Below are 19,925 nucleotides of genomic sequence, written 5' to 3' on the forward strand. Positions count from 1 at the left end.
GAGGAGAAGGCTTGGTCAGGCACCTGTGCAAAAGCCTGTCAGTGTACCACATATGACACACTGATGAAGCCACGCTGGGGAACATTCTTCTGTTGAAAGCACGAGCCTGAGAACCTCCACAGACATTTCCTACCAGAAGATGCCCATGAGAATGCCTCCTCCCACCCACCATGGCTCAAAAATCCACTGGAAAGCTTGCCTCAGTGTGGGGTTTCCTGAACTGTCCAGTAGTGAAGCAACAGCAGTGTATCAGATCTCTGGTGGGATTTCCACTGGAAAACTTGGGAAGGAGCCCAATGAAGAGCCCAACCCTTCATCCCCAGACAAACCTGGCAGAACTCTGCCTACCCAAAGCCCCAGGAAAGAATTTATTTATAGATTATACCAGAGGAAAGAAAATTCCCCCATTATGTTTCGTGCTGGTCACCGTGTCCTCCTTGTCAGTCCATGAGCTCTGTTCAGTTTGCAATACTTGCTATTGTTAAATTTAGATTTTTATTGACCAACTTTACCAAGGATTGCTGCAAAGCAGGAGGAGGAAGGTAGGTGTTTGTTGTTGGTTTTGCAAGAGTCTGGATGTTTAAATTGTGGGGATGTTTAGGTAAAGACCTGAACATTCAGACTGAAATCTCGTCAGGGATTTCCCAGAGGCAGGATAATTCACCACCGCCTTCAGCTTGCTGGCTGAGGAGCGGCAAAATCAGCCTGGGAGAGGGAATGGTGAACGTGGTGTACGAGGGAGCCTCTTGGGACTCTAGCTGGTCAGAGTGACCCCGAGATGCGTTAGAAAGTCTCTTTTCCCAGCCCGGGGGTCGAAGAAGGAGTCAGAGCTCTTCAGTTCTCGGTCTCAAGGTTGTTTATTGTACCTTATCTATAAAATTCTTTCTCCTGACCTGCTGAGGTCCGCTCAGCAGGACAGTCAGAGGCACTCTGCCTGCCCCCAGGGCGGTGTTATCTTTTTATACTAAAAACTACGTGTACAATATTTACAATAACTTTCCAATACCTATCACCTATGTTAGACAGTGAACTTCTACTCTAAACCAATCTAAAAGTGCCAACATCACAATAGAAGATGGAGGCCGAGAAGAAGAAGGAGAAAGGCTGGACATGCCGCGATTCCTCCAGCTTGCCCCCTGAACCCCCATTCTAAAAACTCCAAAAATCTGTTTTTCACCCTGTGATAAATTCATTATCATTCTACTTAAACTTTCGGGGCTTGTAATTCTACATGTAAGGTTGGTAATTGTTTTTTTCTAAGGGCTAAATCAAAGGCACAGGGGTCTTGGGCTCTGTGCCAAGGTCTCTGAGCCCCCTGGGCAGGGGCTCGAGTCCTCCGGGGCAACCAGAGGAATTTCTTGTGTTCAGACAGGAGCCTGGAGATGGACCTTTCCATGCGGCTAAGGGAACGCGCCGCTGCTGGGGGAGGTGCCACAGGGGAAGGGAAAACGGCGGCTGAGGGCGGCCCTGTCCTCCCGCGGGGCTGTCACGGAGGCGCCGCTCGCTGAGGAGCGGCCGCAGCCCTTCAGTCCCGGGCACAGAATAAATCCTGCCGGCAGCTTGCACTGCAAGCGTCGCTGGTTTTGTCTCCGATCGGGCCGCGATGCTCCCGCCGAGCGCGGGCAGGGCTGGTCCCGCTGGGCCGCGCTTATCCCGCCCCGGCTGGGCGGAGCCGGAGCCAGGCCCGGCCGCTCCCGCCCGTTGCCGCCGCCGAGCCCCCGCCCGCGGGCTCCAGCCCCGGGCCCGGCACCGCCCCCGACAACGCCCCGGCCCTGCCGAGGGGCAGGAGCGGCCCGGAGCGGAGCGGTGCCACCATGTTGTGCGGGGGTGCCTCGGCGGCCCGGCCCGCCACCGAGGAGACGCAGCGGATCGCGGAGCAGGTGAGGGGCCGGGCGGGTCCCGCCGGCGGGGAAGGGCCCGTGCGGGGCCTGTGCGGGGCCCAGCGTGGGCTCGGCCATTGCCCTGCGCGGCTGGGCCGAGACACCGCCCCCGCTGTAAAAGGTGGGAGGAATGGGGAATGAACGGAGCAGTCGCCGGCTCCCGGAGCTCTCCTTCCCTGTGCCCGCCTGGCGTGGCCCTGTTGACTCCAGAGGGACCGCGGTGCGCGGGGAAACCTCACAGAGCCATTGCCTTGAGCTCGGGGAGCGAGCTCCCGTGCTTCCTACAGAATCCGAACCTTGTGCTTACGTGTGGGGTTTTGGTTCTTTGTTGTTTGTCTGGGAAGGGGAGGATTGTTTGTTTTTTTGAGGGAGTGAAACGTGGAATAAAGCAAGATAGCTTCTTTGCTGCTTCTGCTTTTCCCCAACACAGAATTCAGCTCCAACCACAGCTAGTTCCAAATCCTGATGCTACTTACAGTATCTGAGATTACCGCTCATGTTATTGGACCACACGCTTTTATTCTAAAAATGCTGCAACGAAGTCTTTTCAAAGCACATGTTCTTCTTTTTGTTATGGAAACTCAAGTTCCTTCTGCTTTTTGGCTTTGTCAGCTAGGATGTGGTAAGCTGGAGAGCAAAGATGAAGGATGCGCTCCAGCTTCTGACACTCTTTGTGATTGCCTGGGCCTGTTCCCCAGGCAGGAGGAGTTCCCAAACACATACAGAGCACCCAAAGGCACAGCAGCCACTGAAATTAACATTTAGCCTGTACAGTCTGAGGATTCTGTGTTTTAGGAAAAGGGGGAGATATGTGCATCTCCTAAGCACCAGCCTGAGTTTGCGGTAATGAGCACATGATTGAGAATTGCTGAGAGTCATAATTATTGCTTTGACCTGAAAAGGCCTACATGTCATGTTAAAGGTGATGCAGATATACAATTAACATGGCTTAAAATTAGGTTTGAAGTCCTGAATCTGTTGGATTAAGAAGTGACCAGAATTAACCAAATATCTCATGTTTTCATTTAAATAACCTAAACACTTTAGAGTTTTGACTGCCAGTTTAGATTACTTCTTTAAATTAAAAACAGGTGGGAAAACCCAAACTTGAAACTTAGCCATGCACTCATATCCTCACCTGGACACTGCTGGAGAAAACATTAATTTTGTTAAACAAGGTAGCCTTCTCAAATCATTTTGTTTGCTTAAAGGGAGGTCTTTGTGGAGATTTATTACAGCCTGCCAGTTTGCTTGCCATAAACATATTCCCTGTTCCTGCTTTTCCAGTTCTTGCCTTCATTTTACAGTTTCGTAAGAATCCTTGTGATGGCCGAATTTTGTTCAGTTTTGTGACCCACAGTGGGTGTAGTGTCACACGGGGCAGGAAGGCTTCCTTTGGCAGTGTCTGGCTTAGGAATCCCGTAGGAACAGCCTCCTCACAGCCAGGATATCCACCCAAGCCTGTTCAGCCTTGGCTCCTCACTGGTAACTGTGGCAGAGCTCATCCAGGGTGATTGTGAACCATCTGCTTTTAACTGCTCTGGGAGTGCAGGGCAGACAGGCCGTGCAGGGCAGTGGAGAGCCTTCAGAGCATGATCATTTCCAGCCCTGTGACTGAATCATGGATTGCTTGGGTGGGAAGGGACTGCACTTCTTGCCTGAGCCCAGGATCAGCATCCTCAGGCTGCTCAGAGCTTTCTCCTGTCGGGTCTTGAAAACTTCCAAGGATGGAAACTGCACAGCTTCTCTGAACACTCCTGCTGTACTGCAGGGATGTCCTCAGGGGAAGTGTTTCTCTTTATATCCAGTCTAAGCCTCCAGTTTTAGTTTATGACCATTGTGTCTCATTCTTCTGGCATCTGGAAAGTTTCATCCCTGGAAAGACCCTGGCTTCTTGTAGGTACTGGAAAGTTTTCTTCAAAGCCTTCGTCTCTTCTCTGGGCTGAGCAAGCTCATTTTCTTCCTCTCCTCACAGCACAAGTGCTCCAGCCATCCTGGTGTGCTCATGGAGTGCTCCTGGTCACCCTTCACTGGGCTCACTGCAGTTTATTGGTGTCTGGCTTGCACTGGGGGCCCAGAACTGGGCACAGGATTCCACATTTTCTAACAAAGGCCAAGTAAAGGGCAATAATCACTCGCCTGTCTTCTGGCTAGGCTCCTGCTGATGCAGCCCAGTATGCCATTAACTTTGGTACCAGCAGGACACCGTGCTGGCTCCTGTCCTCCAGGACTCCCAAATCCAGACTGAGATCAGGTCTTTGGGAGAGTATTTCTGTCTGGGATCTCCCTCTCCACACTGAGTCAGAGTGCTGGTTTGTCACATGCTGTGGTGATTCACTGCCACAAACACCCTGACAGGCCTGCAGCTGCAGGACTCTGAGCTCTCTGCACCCAGGGCCCCGTGTTCAGCTCGCTGCTGGAAATACAAAATGTGCTGAGCTGGGCTGATTTAGTGACCTCAGAAACCAAAGCTGCCCAGTGCCTAGGATTGCTGACGGAGCACAGGACGGGATAGGGTCAGTGGGAGACTTATGTCTGCCCTGCTGCTTAAAATTTGTAAAATTGTGATGAAAACTGAAGCCACTTGCTCCAGCCTCTGACTCAGGAGAAGGGGAGGAGGCAGGACTGAATCATGGCGCTTTCTGGGGCTGTGCCCTTCAGTGCATCTCAGAATGCAGCTTGGATTTCCCTATGGCAAAAAACAAACAGGAGAGTGTCCAAACATCATTATCTTGCTTGTGACATACTGATGATAACCTGGAAGGAGTGTAGAGGTATGGCCTCTGAGAGAAGGTAAAAAGCATGGACACAGGGACAGGATGGTCACTGAAAAGGCACCAGAGTTCTGGTAGTTGGAGAGGTGGGAGAGCATAACTCTGTTGCAGGAATGGTTCTGTTCCTGTTTCACCTAGTGCACCTGACCAGTGGAAAGCTGACACTTGTCTTTTGCCAAGGAAGCCTGTGGGATTTAGGCAGGAGTGCAGATCTATCTATTTTCCTTGAATTCAGGAAGAAGGAGAAGTGCACCATATAGCTGGAGGATCTATTCACTGCTGGTACTACTGCCTTGGGAGTGAAGGGAGGGCTGTGCAATGATGCAGTGCAGGAGGTGCAGCCTGGAGCAGGCAAGGACTTTGCAAGCAAGGACTCCAGGACTAACTCATCTTGCCCTGCAAAACAAAGGCTGAAATTTTCTGCTTTCCTGACCAAGAATTTTCCATATAGCCACAATGTGCTAGAGTGCCCAGTGCAGGAGAGAAGAGCTGCATCTCAGGAGTTCATGGCTCCCTCTTGGGTACTGGACAGGTTATTTTGATTTTTTGAACACTGTTTTGGAGTTTGAAAACACAGATTCCAGCAGACATGCTGAAAGAACTGCCAAGTGTTTTCCAGACTTGGTGTCAGCCTGTAGTGACTGACTCCCACCTCTGACTCAGCTTTGCCACCTCCCTAGATTCCCGGTCCTGCTTTCACACAAAACTTAACATGATTCATTTGGATCTTTTAATGTCTTAGAAAAGCAGGAACTCTGTTGGGGAATTCAGCAGCAGTGAACTGTAATCCTGAAGTCCTAAATACTTGAATCTTGCATGATTCCTAAAGAACCTATTGTTTCCTTAAGGTAAAAGCTCAGATAGAAGAAAAAGAAGGAAAAACCTTTGATGTCTTCACTGCAGTGGAGTTTAAAACTCAGCTGGTTGCTGGAACAAACTACTTCATCAAGGTAGAGGACACTGGGTTGTTTCTTTTATATGAATGTGCATAATCTTTGGAATGGTGGGTTTTTTTCCTTTCTTAACTAGAGGAGAATGCTTATGATTTAACCTTAACAAGAAAAAGAATTCTGCATTAAAAAACCACAAATCTCCACCTCCCAGCCCCCTCCCTATCTTCATTTTCATGGGAAATTAGGTGGTATTTCTGGAAAGTCACAGCTCCTAGTCTGGTTTAAAACAAATCAATGGTTATTCTTATTCTTACTGCCTGTCTGCTGCTCCATCCTCAAACCAGCCCAACCTCTGCCACCCCTCCTGCTGCAGGGTGCTCCTCCTGCAGGGATCTCACTGGGGTCTCGTGCTTTGCAGGTCCATGTTGGGAATGAGGAGTTCATGCACCTGAGGGTGTTCAAGAGCCTCCCCCACGAGAATGAGCAGCTGAGCCTCCACAGTTACCAGGGCAGCAAGACTAAGCACGATGAACTGGCGTATTTCTAGCAACCTTCTCTGCTGTGTTCTCCTGGCTGGTTCTTATGTGCATTTTCTGCAAGCTGCACATGTTGATTCCTGCACCAACAAAGGCAGAAAAAAGTGTCTTTTTTTTTTAAAGTCATGGTGTAAAAAATCAATTTCTTTTATGCCATTCCCTTCCTGTGCAATCTCCAAACCTGAGAGTCACAGGGCTCTCCTCTTACCTGCACTAATGTAAACCCTACTTTTATTGCAACTTAACTTAGGCTTTAGTGCAACTTAACAAGAATACTGTGGCTAAGTCCTGTTTGTGAACTTCCTTGGTCTGGAAATCAGAAGGGGAATGACACCAGCATTCATATATTTGCAGCAAGGAACAAGAGGAAAGCCTCAGTCTTTTCTGTGCTGTTTTGCAACTGTAAATATATGTGTGGATTCAAATTGTACTTTGTATTTTATGGGCAATGACCTGATGAGAGACGAGCTGAAGCAGTTTTGCAAGGAAGAGAAAGAGGCTTACAGTAGCTTGAAACAAACATTCCCTTGGTAATCATGCTCATCCTCTTGCAGCAGTAGCGTGCAATGTCCCGTAGAGGGTGTGTGAGTTTAAAATACCAAACCAGCTTGCTTGGGTTCTCAGTCCTATGGAAAAGTCCTGGAAAGGAACTTGAGCTGGACAAATGCATTTATAACAATAAACATTTCTTTTGACTTGAGATGGTATCTTTGACTGTGTGTTAGTGTTCTCTTCACTGGTTTTCACAACTGATTATTATCTTGCTCAGCTTTTTTTCCTTAATTTTTTTTAATATTCCAGATAACTTTATGTTTATTCTATATCTTAATTAAAAATATTTTAGTCTTGTGGCAGACATGAAAGGTAACAAGAACGACCTCTGCAGGTATATCAGCAGCAAAAGGAAAGTATGGACAATAGCTTTCCAAACTTATTTTATTCACTGTCGTGGGCAGAATGTCCTTAGGATTTGCAGAGGTGAGGCACTGCAACACATTGTGTCTTAGAAGTAGGTCAGAGGGTCATCTCTGGTTTTGCCAGTCTCAAAGCTGACAAGGCTGGGACCCAGGTTCTCATGAGGAAGACTCTGAAATACCTTTAAGTGGACATATACGGCATCAGAAACTTGGACCTGGAAACCAAAAGAGCAGGTAAGTAAGGATCATGGGCTCAAAGCAGATTCAAACAAAAGGCTGTTCTTTACATTCTTGAAAGAACATCTTTTCTCAGGATCTTAATTTTAGATGCATCTTCATTTTTACTTCAACAGCTCTTATCCAAGTCTGGATAGTAAGTGGTGGCAGAAACTGTCTACACCTGTAGAAAACTGTATTAAAAACTCTCAGCCTCAGGTGAAGGGAAAATGAGCAGAACTGCTTGGGTGTGGAAGCACCAGAAGATGCAACAGGTGAAAGGTTTTGATAGTGTTTCAGTCACCAGGATGCCAGCATATTTGCCCACAGCTTCCTGACATGCTCATAGGAGACAAGAGACAATGAGGACACCTCCATGACGTGGGGGTGGGACACAGTGCAGACACCATGTCAGCTCCCAAAGGTACAGAAAGATCTAATACAGAAAGACCAGCACAGGGTCCTGAGAAGCAATGACAGCCTGAAAGCCAGGATCCCTGGTCTGCAGAGTTACTCCAAACACATCAGTGCCTGAACAGGGAACCTGACATATCCTGGTGCTTTTGGGAGTGCATGGGAATGCCTGGAATAAATATTCTTCCAGAGAAATTCACCTTTCCCCCTAGAAAGTTCTCACATAATGACTTGGCAGGAAGCTGTAAAATTTCATTCTTAAAGAGCCAAGCACAACGGGTGCTAAACTATCCCTTGGTGAGGCACATGGAAACTTTAATGCCTTAGGCTCCAAGAGGTTTTTAGATGCATAGTGGGGCACTATGCTTGGCCTGGGTTGCATGTCAGCTGTAAGTCTGCTGGTAAAACATCAGTGAGGTGGAAGATTCAGAAATACAAAAGAATGAATTTGTTCCAGTTAATGCTAAAATGAGGGTGTATTCCAACAGTGATGTTTTCCATCACTGGCAAAATTGGGAAAGAAGAGACAAATCATCCATGTCCAGTGTTACAAATGGATTTCTTCCAAGTTCAGTAATACATGAATCTTCGTTTCTGAGTTAAGAGTTATTTTAAGGAAGCACCTGGGAAAGAAGAAGGTTTGGCAGGATCTGTCCTTCCTGGGATCAACTAAATATGAGAAGTGTGGAGCTAATGCTCAGTGTCTCTCTGCAGAACTACTCTCCCCCAAACATTACAGGCCAATTCCTCTAATAAAAGAATTATTCCAGTTCCCTTGGAATATGGCATACCCTGTGAGGCATGTGCCCACACACACGTGGGGTTTCAGCAGTCACAGGCCATGCCTGCTCTGCTCCACAAGGGCAGCCTGCTGCTCAGCAGTGCTTGCTGGCCTTCAGATGAAAAATACACCCAGACATTTCTGCTGTGCTGCTTCACAGAAAGCTGCTCACATCCATCAGGCAGGGCTTCCAGTAGAGGAGGAATGGTGCTATCACAGGGCTCCAAATTAAGCATTACCCATTTTTCCTCTGCAGCAGCAGGGGTGCTTTTGAAAATATACAAAGAACCAGCAGGCAGGCTGTGTACCTCTGCAGCACCTGACACATCAAAAACCAAAACATCAACACACCTGCCTGCATGCAAAACTAGCCAGCAGACATGTGTGCACTGCATTTCAAAATTGACTCTATCTTTCCATCAGTTCCTCAAGCTGACTTCAATTTCACCCAACAAACACAACTGAAGGACTCAGATACCATTTTGCCTTGAAAGGAAACAGGAAACCAGTTATGACTTGTTGAAATAATTTGAGTTGGGAAGGCAATCTATAGTCCTTGAGGGGGCTAATCCCAAGAAGCTTACCAATCTCATCTGAATAAGTATAGAGCATGTTTTATATTCCTACTTTATAATATTTATATTCCTGCTTACAGTAGTGCCAAACAGAGGAATTTTATAAGCATTTGGAGGTAGTCCCCACTTCTGTTACTCACATCAGACAGTTTTCTATGATGTTTGCTTCTCTTTCTGGCTGTAAGCCACTCTGCAAGTCACCTGTATAATTTAATTCCAAAACACTCCCTCCTACAATATATACAAACCTTAATAAAGTACATTGTCCCAGCAACCACTTGAGTCCTATATACTATGGCTGTAAAGACACCACAGTTCATGCCTGCCCGGCTTTCAAACTGTGGCTTCACCTGTAAAAAGAAAGGGAAAAATGATTGGCAGGTAGATACTTAGGGATTTCTTTCACAAATACCACTCCAATTTTCATCCTTCCATACATACTCCCTTAATGAAACTCCACAAAGTGACTGAGGGTGGCCTCAAACCCTTTGTCCAAATCATCAGTAAAGATATTAATCAGAACTGGCCCCAACACTGAGCCCTAGGTGCACCACCTCTGAGCAGCCTGATGTAACCACCTCTCCCTGGGCCCAGCCATCCAGCCAGTTTTTTCACCCAGTGAGCAGTGCACCTGTCCAGGCTTCTTCAGTGGAATGCTGCAGGAACTGGAGTCAGAGGCTTTGCTGAGGTGCAGGGAGACAACATCCACAGCCTTTCCCTCATCCACTAGGCAGGTCATGGAAAGAGATCAGGTTGGTCAAGCAGAACCTGCCTTGCATGAACCCATCCTGGCTGGGCTCGAATCCCTGGTTGCCCTGCACATGCTGTGTGATGGCACTCAGGATGAGCTGTTCCATGACCTTCCCTAGCACTGAGGTCAGCCTGACAGCTCTGTAGTTCCCTGGATCCTCCTTCCTACCATTCTTGTAGATGTTCTTTTAGAGGGGCATCAAATCAGCCAAACTCCAGTTGTGTGAGACCTCCCTGGTTCACCAGGACCACTGGTAAATCACGGACAGTGGCTTGGAGAGCTCTTCCATGAGCTTCCTCAATAGCCTCAGGTGGATTCCATCCACCCCCACAGATTTACACAAGTTTAAGTGGAGAAGCAGGTCACTGTTTCCTGCTGGATTGTGGGAGCTTCATTGTGTTCCTTGTCTCTGTCTTACAGCTCAGGGAGCTGGTAAGAAAACTGGTCTGACTATTAATGATTGAGATTAAAAAGGCTTTAAGTACCTCATCCTTTTCTGTATTTTTTTGTAGCAATGATTTCCTCAACATGCAGCAAATGATGGAGATTCTCCTTAGCCCTCATTTTGTTGCTTATGTAACCATAAGAACACTTTTTGTCATTGCTTTTGGCAGTGACCAGAGTTAAGTTCTAACAGGGCTTTTGCCTGTCTGACTTTCTGCATAACCTCACAATACCTTTGTAATCCTCCTGAATTGCCTGCCCCATCTTCTCCCCAAAGCTTATAAACTCTAATTTTTACCCTGGGTTCCCTACCAAAACCCTCTGTTCAGCCAGTCTTCTTCCTCACCAGCTTGTCTTTTGGCACATGGGGACACCCTGCTCTTGCACCTTTAGGATTTTTTTCTTGAAGAATGCCCAGCCTTCTGGATCTCTTTGCCCTTCAGGACTGCCTCCCAAGGGACTCTTTCAACCAGTCTGCCAGACAGGCCAAAGTCTTCCCTCCAGAAGTCCAAGGCACTGGTTTTGCTGTTGCCCTTCCTCACTTCTCCAAGAAATAATAACTCTCCCATTGATGATGGCTGCATGACCACCACACAGAAAGCAGAGACCAGCAGAGGCTGGGTGACATGGTGCCCCTTGCACATGACAGGCACGCTGATGACCGGCTGCATTTCTGAGTTTGGGCAGAGGAGCAGTGTCAGTGTCAGTGCCAGCCTGCTCAGGCTGCCCTGGGCCAAGCCAGCAGCACCTCAGCACTTCTCACCACCCACCTGTTTCACAGCAACCCACTGAATTCATTAACTTTCCCAGTATAAGCATCTGCAGCTGGCTGCCACTCCCATGACATTCCTTCCTAGCAGGAAGGTCACAGAAAGCACCCAAGGAACATCCAGATCATTTCCAAAGAGCCAGAAATAATCATCCTGTTCAGCTTCCTCATGATCTCTGACCCTGCTCTTCTGCTGAGTAGCTTCCACAGGGTTTCTATCCCCAGGAACAGACAACTATTCTTTCAGCTGAGGAGCTGCTAACTCTGGCAAACCAGGGAAATTTTAATTCCCAACAACCTTCCAGCTGACCAGGGCAGGGGCCTCCTAGAATGCTCCTAAGTGGCAACTTTTGGTGCAGGATAGTCCTCTCTCAGAACAAAACAAAGCCACTTCTCTCCAGTTTTGCTCTCTCTCCTCTGGCCAATATATCCCCCATTTCTCATTTACAGACTGAGCCTCCAGTAAAATCAAGAAGGCAAACAGCTCCTTAATCCTCAGGTGAAAAAATTAACATTCCTAAGCTCTTATCTAACAGCATCCTAAACCCAAAACATTCCTCAGTTTTGGGCAACAGCTGTAAAACAGGGAGACCAAATAAATAACGTTCCTCAGCTCACTAATGATGGCTAGAGACAAGGCACAGGTATAAGTAAACAATTATGTAATCCCATAAGCAGACAGACCTTGAGCATCCCAAGTTTTGCAAACACTCTTCACAGCTTCACTGTGGAATAGGAATTGTTTCTCTGCTCAGCAGAGCATAAAAGCCCCCCAAATTGCTTCATGAAAAGGTGATACTTATGCTGGAAGGGTAGCAGATTTCTCCAACATAAGGTTTCCATAAAAATATTTTCCTTAGAGAATTATACCAAAGCCTCTGCAAAAGGGGAAAGCATCAGGAAGCTTTCCCTCTCCTGCTCTCAGCACAGGGCAGAAATTTCACCTTGCAGAAAATAAAGAGCAAAGAACAATCTGTTTTCATTTTCCTGAAGCTACTGAGAACAAAAGAACACTAAAATTAGAATCAGTCCTTTTCTGGAATCAAACAGAAACTTTGCACTATCCACATTTCAGATTCCCTGTGTGCCCTGTACTCTGGGAGCATTAGCATTGCCTGTAACCAGCATTCACATTTTCAAGTGCCTGTTCACTCACAGACACTCAAGTGCTGTGGTTTCACCTCCAATACACACTGCAGGACTTCTGGTGACCCATAAATAACACAGCCCAGCACTGAAAATGAAACTCAGTATCTGGTATAGTGCTTGAGGCATTTCACAGACTCATTAATTAAATTTCACAGCCCTCAGCTGGCCCCATCTTAAACATGAGGAAACAAAAATGGCAAATACACAAAGGTGCAGCAAGTCCCTTGCTAGGGTCTCCCCTCCATAGGTAAAAGGGAATTTCTGATCTCTGCAAGTGCTGCTCCTTCAAACATTCCTGCCAAAATAGAACAAACAGTGGTACTGCTTCCAAGTAACTCAGTCAGTGCCACCCAAACAACTGTAAATCATCCATTTCTCTTTCTGCTCTGCAGTAAATCATCTCTGACTAACCTGTTACCCCGAACTCCAGCCCTCCCTCATGTACATGTCCCCAGCTCTGGTGAGCCCAGCTGTGAATGACCAATAAAGCCCTATCGTGGAAGAAGGCTCAGAGGAGCTGCAGAGCCTGACATTCCACCTGGAGAACAATGCAGGGTGTGACTGACCACAGCCTTTGCAAATAAGCTGACTTATCTCAACACAGAGGCTGACCACAGGGTGCTTTTGATAAATACTCTGTCAGTGGAGGGGGTCATGTGATGGTGTAACTCCCCGAGTTCAGTAAAAGAAAGTGACAAACGCCTGAGTTAGCCAGACCAGCCCGGGGTGGGAGTAAGCACATGGCTCTGCCCAACCCTGAGTATAAAAACTAAATGGTTGGGCAAAAGAATTTTGAAGAAAACTGCTAGCTAGAGGTGACTTCAACTCACATCCCCCTTCCTAGTCACTGAGGATGCCCAGTGTGGTGACACAGAGGAGTGCAGAACACCCTGGCATCCTCAGAGAATCGGGATTGCAGTCGCTACATTTTGCTAAGAGTAACTTAGACCTGTATCAATTTACCAGCATATTTGTATCACTCTGCTAAATCAGACACCTTCTGTAACAGGGAGTGTCTTCTAATCAGTAAACTGAATGTTAAAGTTATCCCCTCCACCAGTGCGCTACAGAAAAGAGCCCTGTCAGAGTACTGGGCTGCCTGGTCTCAGTTGCAAGGTCGCAGAAGATGTGGAAGGAGGGAAGGATGGTGGTGCAAACTCTGTCCTCGGTGGCACAGCAAAGGAGATACCCTGCACATCAGGTATAGCAAGTGTGCTGCAGTATTGGCCAATGCATTCAGCCCTGCTACTTCCTATTTTTGCTTCCTCAAAGAGTGCCCGAGTGCAATTGCCAAAGGGACAAGAGCTCATCTTTCAGAGGCAGAAGGGTGGAGATGACTGGATGGGTGGGAATCCCTTTCATTCCTCAGGATGCATTTTTTACTTTCTTTAAAAAGAGCTGCTGCACTGCAGGGCATTAGAGGATCTGCAGAGGTGCTGTTCACGCAGCTGCTCCAGTTCAGGACCACTGCCTGTAGCCAACCACCTGGCAACTGGGCTCACTTAGTGGCCTGCCTTGTGCCAAGCTCATCTTGCCCCACCAGCAGCCCCTGTATCACAGCTGTGACTCTAGAAAACACCTAATGCCAGCAGGGAACACACAATTTAAAAGCTTTGTCCCGAGTACACAATTCTTTACTGCATACTAGCATGTGGTTTGTCCTATGCAGTCCTTCACTGAGGAATAAACTCCACCAGGTACAACCTCTTCCCTTCCAATATGCCACCTCTCATTTCAAACAAGTGACCTCACTGCTGGCATAGCAGAGCTGGGCTTGGAACTTCACACAGACATTAGCTGAAGGTAGCCAGCACCATGCCTGGCCATGGACAAAGAGGAGACACAGAAGTGGCTTTTCTCAGTCTTACCAAGGCATTTCCTACATAGAATGCTGAGAAAACACTGCCAGTCAAGGGGATTCCCACTTTTAGCATGAGCCTCTTCAGTTTAAAACCTAGCTCAGTCTCCCAGGCTTTACACAAGCTTCAGGAATGGCCTCTTTGCACACAAGTAACTTAATGTAGAGAGAGGGTGCAACTCACCTGGTTAACAAGCTGCTGAACTTCTGGAGTAGCTGGCTTGGTGTCAGATAAGCCCCCAGGCATCATGGTGGCAGGTGACTTCTGTGAAATGATGAGTGGCTCTGAAGAGGGAAGTTCAGCACAGTCTGAGCAGAGTCCCCAGGCATCTCACATATATACACACACACATGTGTCATGGAACCATGTGACCTGCAACACACGGAGCCTACCATTACTGAACTGGAGGAGACTAACAGGGAAAAGGGGGGAAAAAGCAATGTAAAGCACTGGCAGTATTATTAATAAATGTAAAAAGCACTTAAAGTAGTGCTTATGGTCTTCATATCCAAAAGAAAAGCAAACATCAGCCTCCAGTCACCCTCAGCCTAAAGAGAGTTAGTTTGGGCTGCAGCTGGAACCTCTTGTCTCCCCACCCATCTGCAGATGACTAGGCTGAGCTCTTGGGAAACAGATCAAAGACGCACCCAGTATTTCCCAACACCTTTACTGATCAGGAGAAAGGATGCAGCACTTCCCTTAGCGTAGGTCCCGTTTAACTTGAAATTTTATTCTCTCAATATCCTTCTAAGTGGGGAAACCGGAGCAGATGGCATCTTACACTCAGTGACTTGGCTTTCCTCTGCCTGACCAAAAAGGTGCCAAGGTAAACACCAGCATCAGAAGTAGAAAATAATTCAATTCCAGATTCAGGTAAGTACTGCAAATAAGGCATTTCTGCTTCTTTCCCATCAAACCAAGAGCTGCATTCAAGCAATCATAATAGCAACTGAATGTGCAATAAAATCTACTTTTTAGCTCCAGTGCCAATTTCCTGGAAGACAAAGTACAATGAAAAAACACAAAAGCTGTCCCAGTTTCAACGTATGCTGTTTAAACAGATCACCTGAGAACATATAGTCAGAAGTATTGATTCTGCAGTTACAGTCACATGGCACAGTCACACTCACAAATGTGAGTGTACAAAGCTCAAATCCTACTGGGGGAAGGCTAAAAACTGCTAGCAGCCTCCCTGGTAAGGAAGAACTAACACTTCAAGACCACAGAAAAAAATTAGTCCCTGTCAATATTTCTGCCACTCCCCTCTCCAGGAAATAAGAGGAATGTTGTTCCAGAGCAAGGACCAGAGAAGCAGAAACAGACCAGAAGTTTTTAGTCTGTAGGGGCAGGTACATGGGAGCAGGTGAAATGAGAATATATTCTGCACACAGGCAATGGGCATTCCTGCTGGGATCAGCATTAGGGAATTTGCTAGGAAGAGGTGGGTTTATGGCCATAGCAACAAACTTATCTGCGTCCTACCCATACTACTGAACCTCCTCCTCACAGATAACAAATTATGCAAGGCACTGTAAAAAGTACTTCAGATCTGACTTCAAGGCTGGTTTTGGTACACAGCCCCTGAGACTGAGAAACTGGGGCTGCAGGGGCCCTACACTCAACAGTATTGATCAGTATTACAGCATGTTACTGAAAAAGATATTGCAGAATTTTCCAGACTTGAGCAACAGTGCTATGGAGGTGGACAAAAAGCATTTGAGGAAAAATCATTGTCCTGAGACAATATTTTTGTGAACAGAGAAAAATCCTTCCAGTTCTCAGGAATATAGGGAGTGACAGCTGTTAAAACTGGAACTCTGCCACTTTCACCAACTTCCCTCCAGATGAGGAGTTCCTCAGAGCCCTATTCATGGAGCTGATGACAACTCAAACCTTCTTTTCCCTAAGACCCTGCTGATTCACTCAAATGCTGATCATGTTCCACCACCTGTGCCTTATTCATAGAGCAGGACAGATAAGTTAAGGAACTGGAGGAGCCAGTTCACCTTACTGAAGCCAGAAATCAGAGAATGTGTCCAACAAATGCACAGCACCAATGCTAAAACAGGACATTTTATAAACCTCTCCACTCCTGCTAACTTCCCTGGGAAGGGATGTTAAGATTCCCCAGGGCAGCAGTACATTCCTGGAGAACTCTTGATTCTGTCTAACAACAAATACACTGAGCACAAAGTCTAGGAGGATTCATTTATAATCTTGGAAAGACTTTAGGTGTGAAACTAAAGATATTAATGTTGCATGGAACTCATTCACTGGACTCCATATTTCTGGGCTTGCTGATTTTTCACTTTAAAGCATAAGAACTTTTTTTTTTTTTTTTCCCCAGAATGCACAATTGTGCAGAAGGGAAAGAAAAAAATTAGGACTAATTAACAGCAAGTTGATGCTGAAGTTCACAGAGGCAAATCAGACTGTTTTCTTTCCACAGCAGTGCTAATGGCTGTCCCAAAATCCAGTGATATTTCTAAGTCTGGGATGCAGTACTCATCCTGCACAAGTATTTCATGAAACCACTTTGAAGTGCTGACATTTCACAGACCTGTGATCAAAGATGACCAGAGGCAATTGATCAACCTTATCTGGGGCAGTCCCCACCTCCACCCACCCCTCTCTACACTAAGTTTTGGATGTAATGAACCAGGATTTGGAACACTGCCTTGACTAGAACAGCCACCCCCACGCTGTCTCTTGCACAACAAGGTGAGTGTGCCCCCTGTGGTGATTGAGACGTGGCTGCTATCACGTCCCAGGCCAGTTCACACTTTCCATCAGCACAACTGGCAGCTTCCCCTCACGTCACTGTGCTGCTGTTTTCTTGGAGAATCTGCTGGGACACCACCACTGGCATTCTGTACAGGTTTGAAGCTGAGTAACACCTTGCACCGTGTACTATTCCAACACAGAAGAAACAGATCTTTGCCACTTGCAGGCCACTACTCCCTGGTCCTGTTTAAGCAATTTTAAGAGTGCCAAGCTATTGTTGATAAAAACACCAGTACAAAAAAAGCAAACATAATAACCTCCACCAAAATCCAAACCCCAGGGTTATGTATTTACAAGTCATTTTTAAACCAGGAATTAAGTCAGCTCTGTAGAAATGATTGTGAAAGCCAAGTCAGTAAGGTCAGTCTTCTGGTTTCACAGTGACATGGAACTGTGGCTGGACATGACACATGGTCTGAATGTCTTTAAGAGCTTTTAGAGGAAAGCAGCCCTCCATGTACCAGCTGAAGATCTGTTTTCATTGTCACAGGAACAGCCTTGATTTTCAACGTGCTGGTCTGCAAAAAAGGTTTCCCCTCCTGCTACCCATCCTGATTTTGAAAGATTTCCGACATTGTACATGAAAAAAGATCAACAGAAACCTGACCTTCAGCAGCACAAAGTTATCATGGTCCAGCCTATGCTGAGCCTCTTCCTCTCAGTCTGCTTCAAGACAACTGAAACTTACTGTTAAAAATATTCTATAAAGAAACTACCTGTTTCATCAGTCTTTCATGCCTACAGGCTGCAGAAGACAACAGCACTGAATGCTAGAAAAAGTTCAAATGCCTCTTTCCATTTCACAGAAGGAAAGATGCACAAGCTTGAGAGGACTTTCCAAGCAGGCAGGATCTGCCCACATCTATTCACCACTTGCAAGCAATGGGAAAGCCCCAGGAGAGGAGGCAAGGCACCCACAGGACTCTGGACACAGCCATCAGCTGTGCTCAAATGCCCTGCCTTGCAGAAATAGAAGTTAAAATCAGGGAAAGGATGAAATCCTGAAGTTTGTAGGGTCTACTATTTGACCCCCATATCACAGCAAACAGCCCAGTAATTTTGTAACTACTTCAATGGTAACGTTGAAGCAAGGTTCAATCCCTGACTAAACACCATCCTGGAATCCTGAGGGGGGCCTAGACAGAGAATTTACCTGCCTGTGTCCAGTGTGGCACACAGTTCACACTGATGCCATTTGCACACCCCACTCCACACACACTCTGAGGCTCCCAGGAACAGCAGAGCCGTGTGCTCCTGCCCCACGCCCCAAGCCTGGCATGCAATTCCATTTACTCACCGTGTGCTCCAGCGAGTTCAACAGCAACCTGAACGGCCTCTGAGCCACCTGACTGGCTGGGGTACTGTGAGAGACACCCTCTGTGCTCAGAGCAAACCAAATCAAGCAACTCAACATCTTACTCTGTATGCAAACACCCCAAGAAGGGATGCTGGGGATTTAGGAGTCTTCTTAAGGTATCCATTTTCCATACTCAGGTTTGTATAGGACTACTTGTTTGGCCTTATATTCAAACTGAAAACAATTCTACGTAGGGCTGATTTTTTGGGGTTGTGGGTTTTGGGCTTTTTTAACATAGTTTCCTCATAAGTAATGCAAAAAAAAAAAATCTGCGTATGACATCCATTTCACAGGTCATTTATCACAGCATCTGCTTAAGTGAAGAAGCTTTCCACAACAGCTGAGCAAACATCTGGATGGATAAAGGAAGAAAATTATTAATTCTCATTACAGTCTCTAGTTTATACAGAAATAAAAAATTATATTTCAATACTATTGATCCAAGTCTATACATAATCGTATCAGTTTCTATTGTACAAATGGCTTAAAAGGAGAATTTGTCCTTGCAGTTGATCCAAGCCCAGGAGAGAACAAATATTTTAGACACCTATACTAGAGGTCAATAATAAAGTGCCAAGTTTGAAATCAAAACTTACTGTTCTCAACATCTCATTAATTGACCATCATCTCCTGTTGAAATTTCATTAGTGCCAATTAAGACCAGATTGATGAGAAGTATTTGATTTACACTTTGATGATAAACAATTACAAGAATTTAACAACTGAAGAACAAACACATTTTCTGCTTTCAGAATTGCAGAAAAACAATGAGAAATCTTCAAGAATGAGCGCTCCAACTCAAAGTTCTGCATAAGGCAGTTTGCAGTACCTTGAGAAAAAAAGAGGGGAAAAAATGAAGTTTGAACATTAGGACTTATATCATCAAAGACTTAAAATATATTTCTACCTCATTCTCAAAAAAAGGTGAGATGAAATGACCCTGGTGCCTAAAAATAAAAGGCCTCCAAGCAGTTTGAGTCTTTACTGCACAAACAACTATAAAACAGATGCTGCTGCACAGATCTTTGCCAGCTCTCAGTAACACAGGTACATTCCTTCATTTATTTCCCATTCCCTATATATTCAAAGCTTTAGGGATGTGAGAGTATATCCAGTAATTTCATTGCTGTTGCTGAATTCCAAAGTGTTTGCAAGACAGGGACTGTATTTTTAGTGCTCTGTTTAAGTTCAGTGGTTCTTAAGATCATATCAGCTGGCAACCACACAGACCTCGTCACTTGACAGACTTGTTAGCCTATCTGAGATAAATACAAAATAAAAAGTAAATAGTAAAATATACAGGTGTAATTGCAGCAATTCAGCTTTCCTCCTACTCATCTGCCTTTAAATGCTGTGTTACTGCTGGGGTGCTGCATTCAAGCTTTCTAAACACAACACCATGGCCAGGATCAGCAGGATCACGTATGCACAGCTGTTTCCTCAGCTCAAACACAATTCACCTTTAGAACTACTCTTCAATATTCAGAGGGAGGCACAAAAAAAGGTCCCTGCACAGTCTCATTCCCAAATGAGACACATCTTCAGCTCCAACCCAAAGTGGTTTAAATCGACCACATCCCCTATATCAAGGAAAACTCCAGCACTTGGAAACACAGACCAAAGGGCAGAAAGCAACAGCTGCTGCCTGTCAGCATTGCAGCAGCAATGGCAAAGCTGTACCCACACACAGCTCTGAGCCACTGCTGCTTGTGTTGAGCAGTTCAGAACAAGGCTGGTAACTTCTTACTTTCAGAGATGCTGAACCTACTACACTTGCTGATCAGTCTGCAATCTTTATTTCCTTTCAGACTTCAGCAGATTATTTC

General features: G+C 46.1%; 2 protein-coding genes across 2 annotated transcripts; one reads left to right on the plus strand and one right to left on the minus strand.

The window, feature by feature from the left end:
• The first annotated feature begins 1,755 nt into the window (after positions 1 to 1,755).
• On the plus strand, positions 1,756 to 6,783 carry LOC134414213 (cystatin-B-like). The gene is made up of 3 exons (XM_063148457.1): positions 1,756 to 1,880; positions 5,503 to 5,604; positions 5,966 to 6,783. Exons 1-3 carry the CDS (start codon positions 1,815 to 1,817, stop codon positions 6,092 to 6,094), a joined length of 297 nt encoding a protein of 98 aa, XP_063004527.1. The 5' UTR covers positions 1,756 to 1,814; the 3' UTR covers positions 6,095 to 6,783.
• A 222-nt stretch (positions 6,784 to 7,005) lies between these two features.
• LOC134414214 (cystatin-A-like) lies at positions 7,006 to 19,920 on the minus strand. The gene is made up of 3 exons (XM_063148458.1): positions 14,142 to 19,920; positions 9,235 to 9,336; positions 7,006 to 7,215 (listed from the first exon to the last, which is right to left on the minus strand). The coding sequence occupies exons 1-3, from the start codon at positions 14,205 to 14,207 to the stop codon at positions 7,087 to 7,089; spliced, it is 297 nt and encodes a 98-aa protein (XP_063004528.1). The 5' UTR covers positions 14,208 to 19,920; the 3' UTR covers positions 7,006 to 7,086.
• Positions 19,921 to 19,925: the final 5 nt, after the last annotated feature.

Source organism: Melospiza melodia, chromosome 2 (genome assembly GCF_035770615.1).
Source record: "Melospiza melodia melodia isolate bMelMel2 chromosome 2, bMelMel2.pri, whole genome shotgun sequence".
NCBI lineage: Eukaryota > Metazoa > Chordata > Aves > Passeriformes > Passerellidae > Melospiza > Melospiza melodia.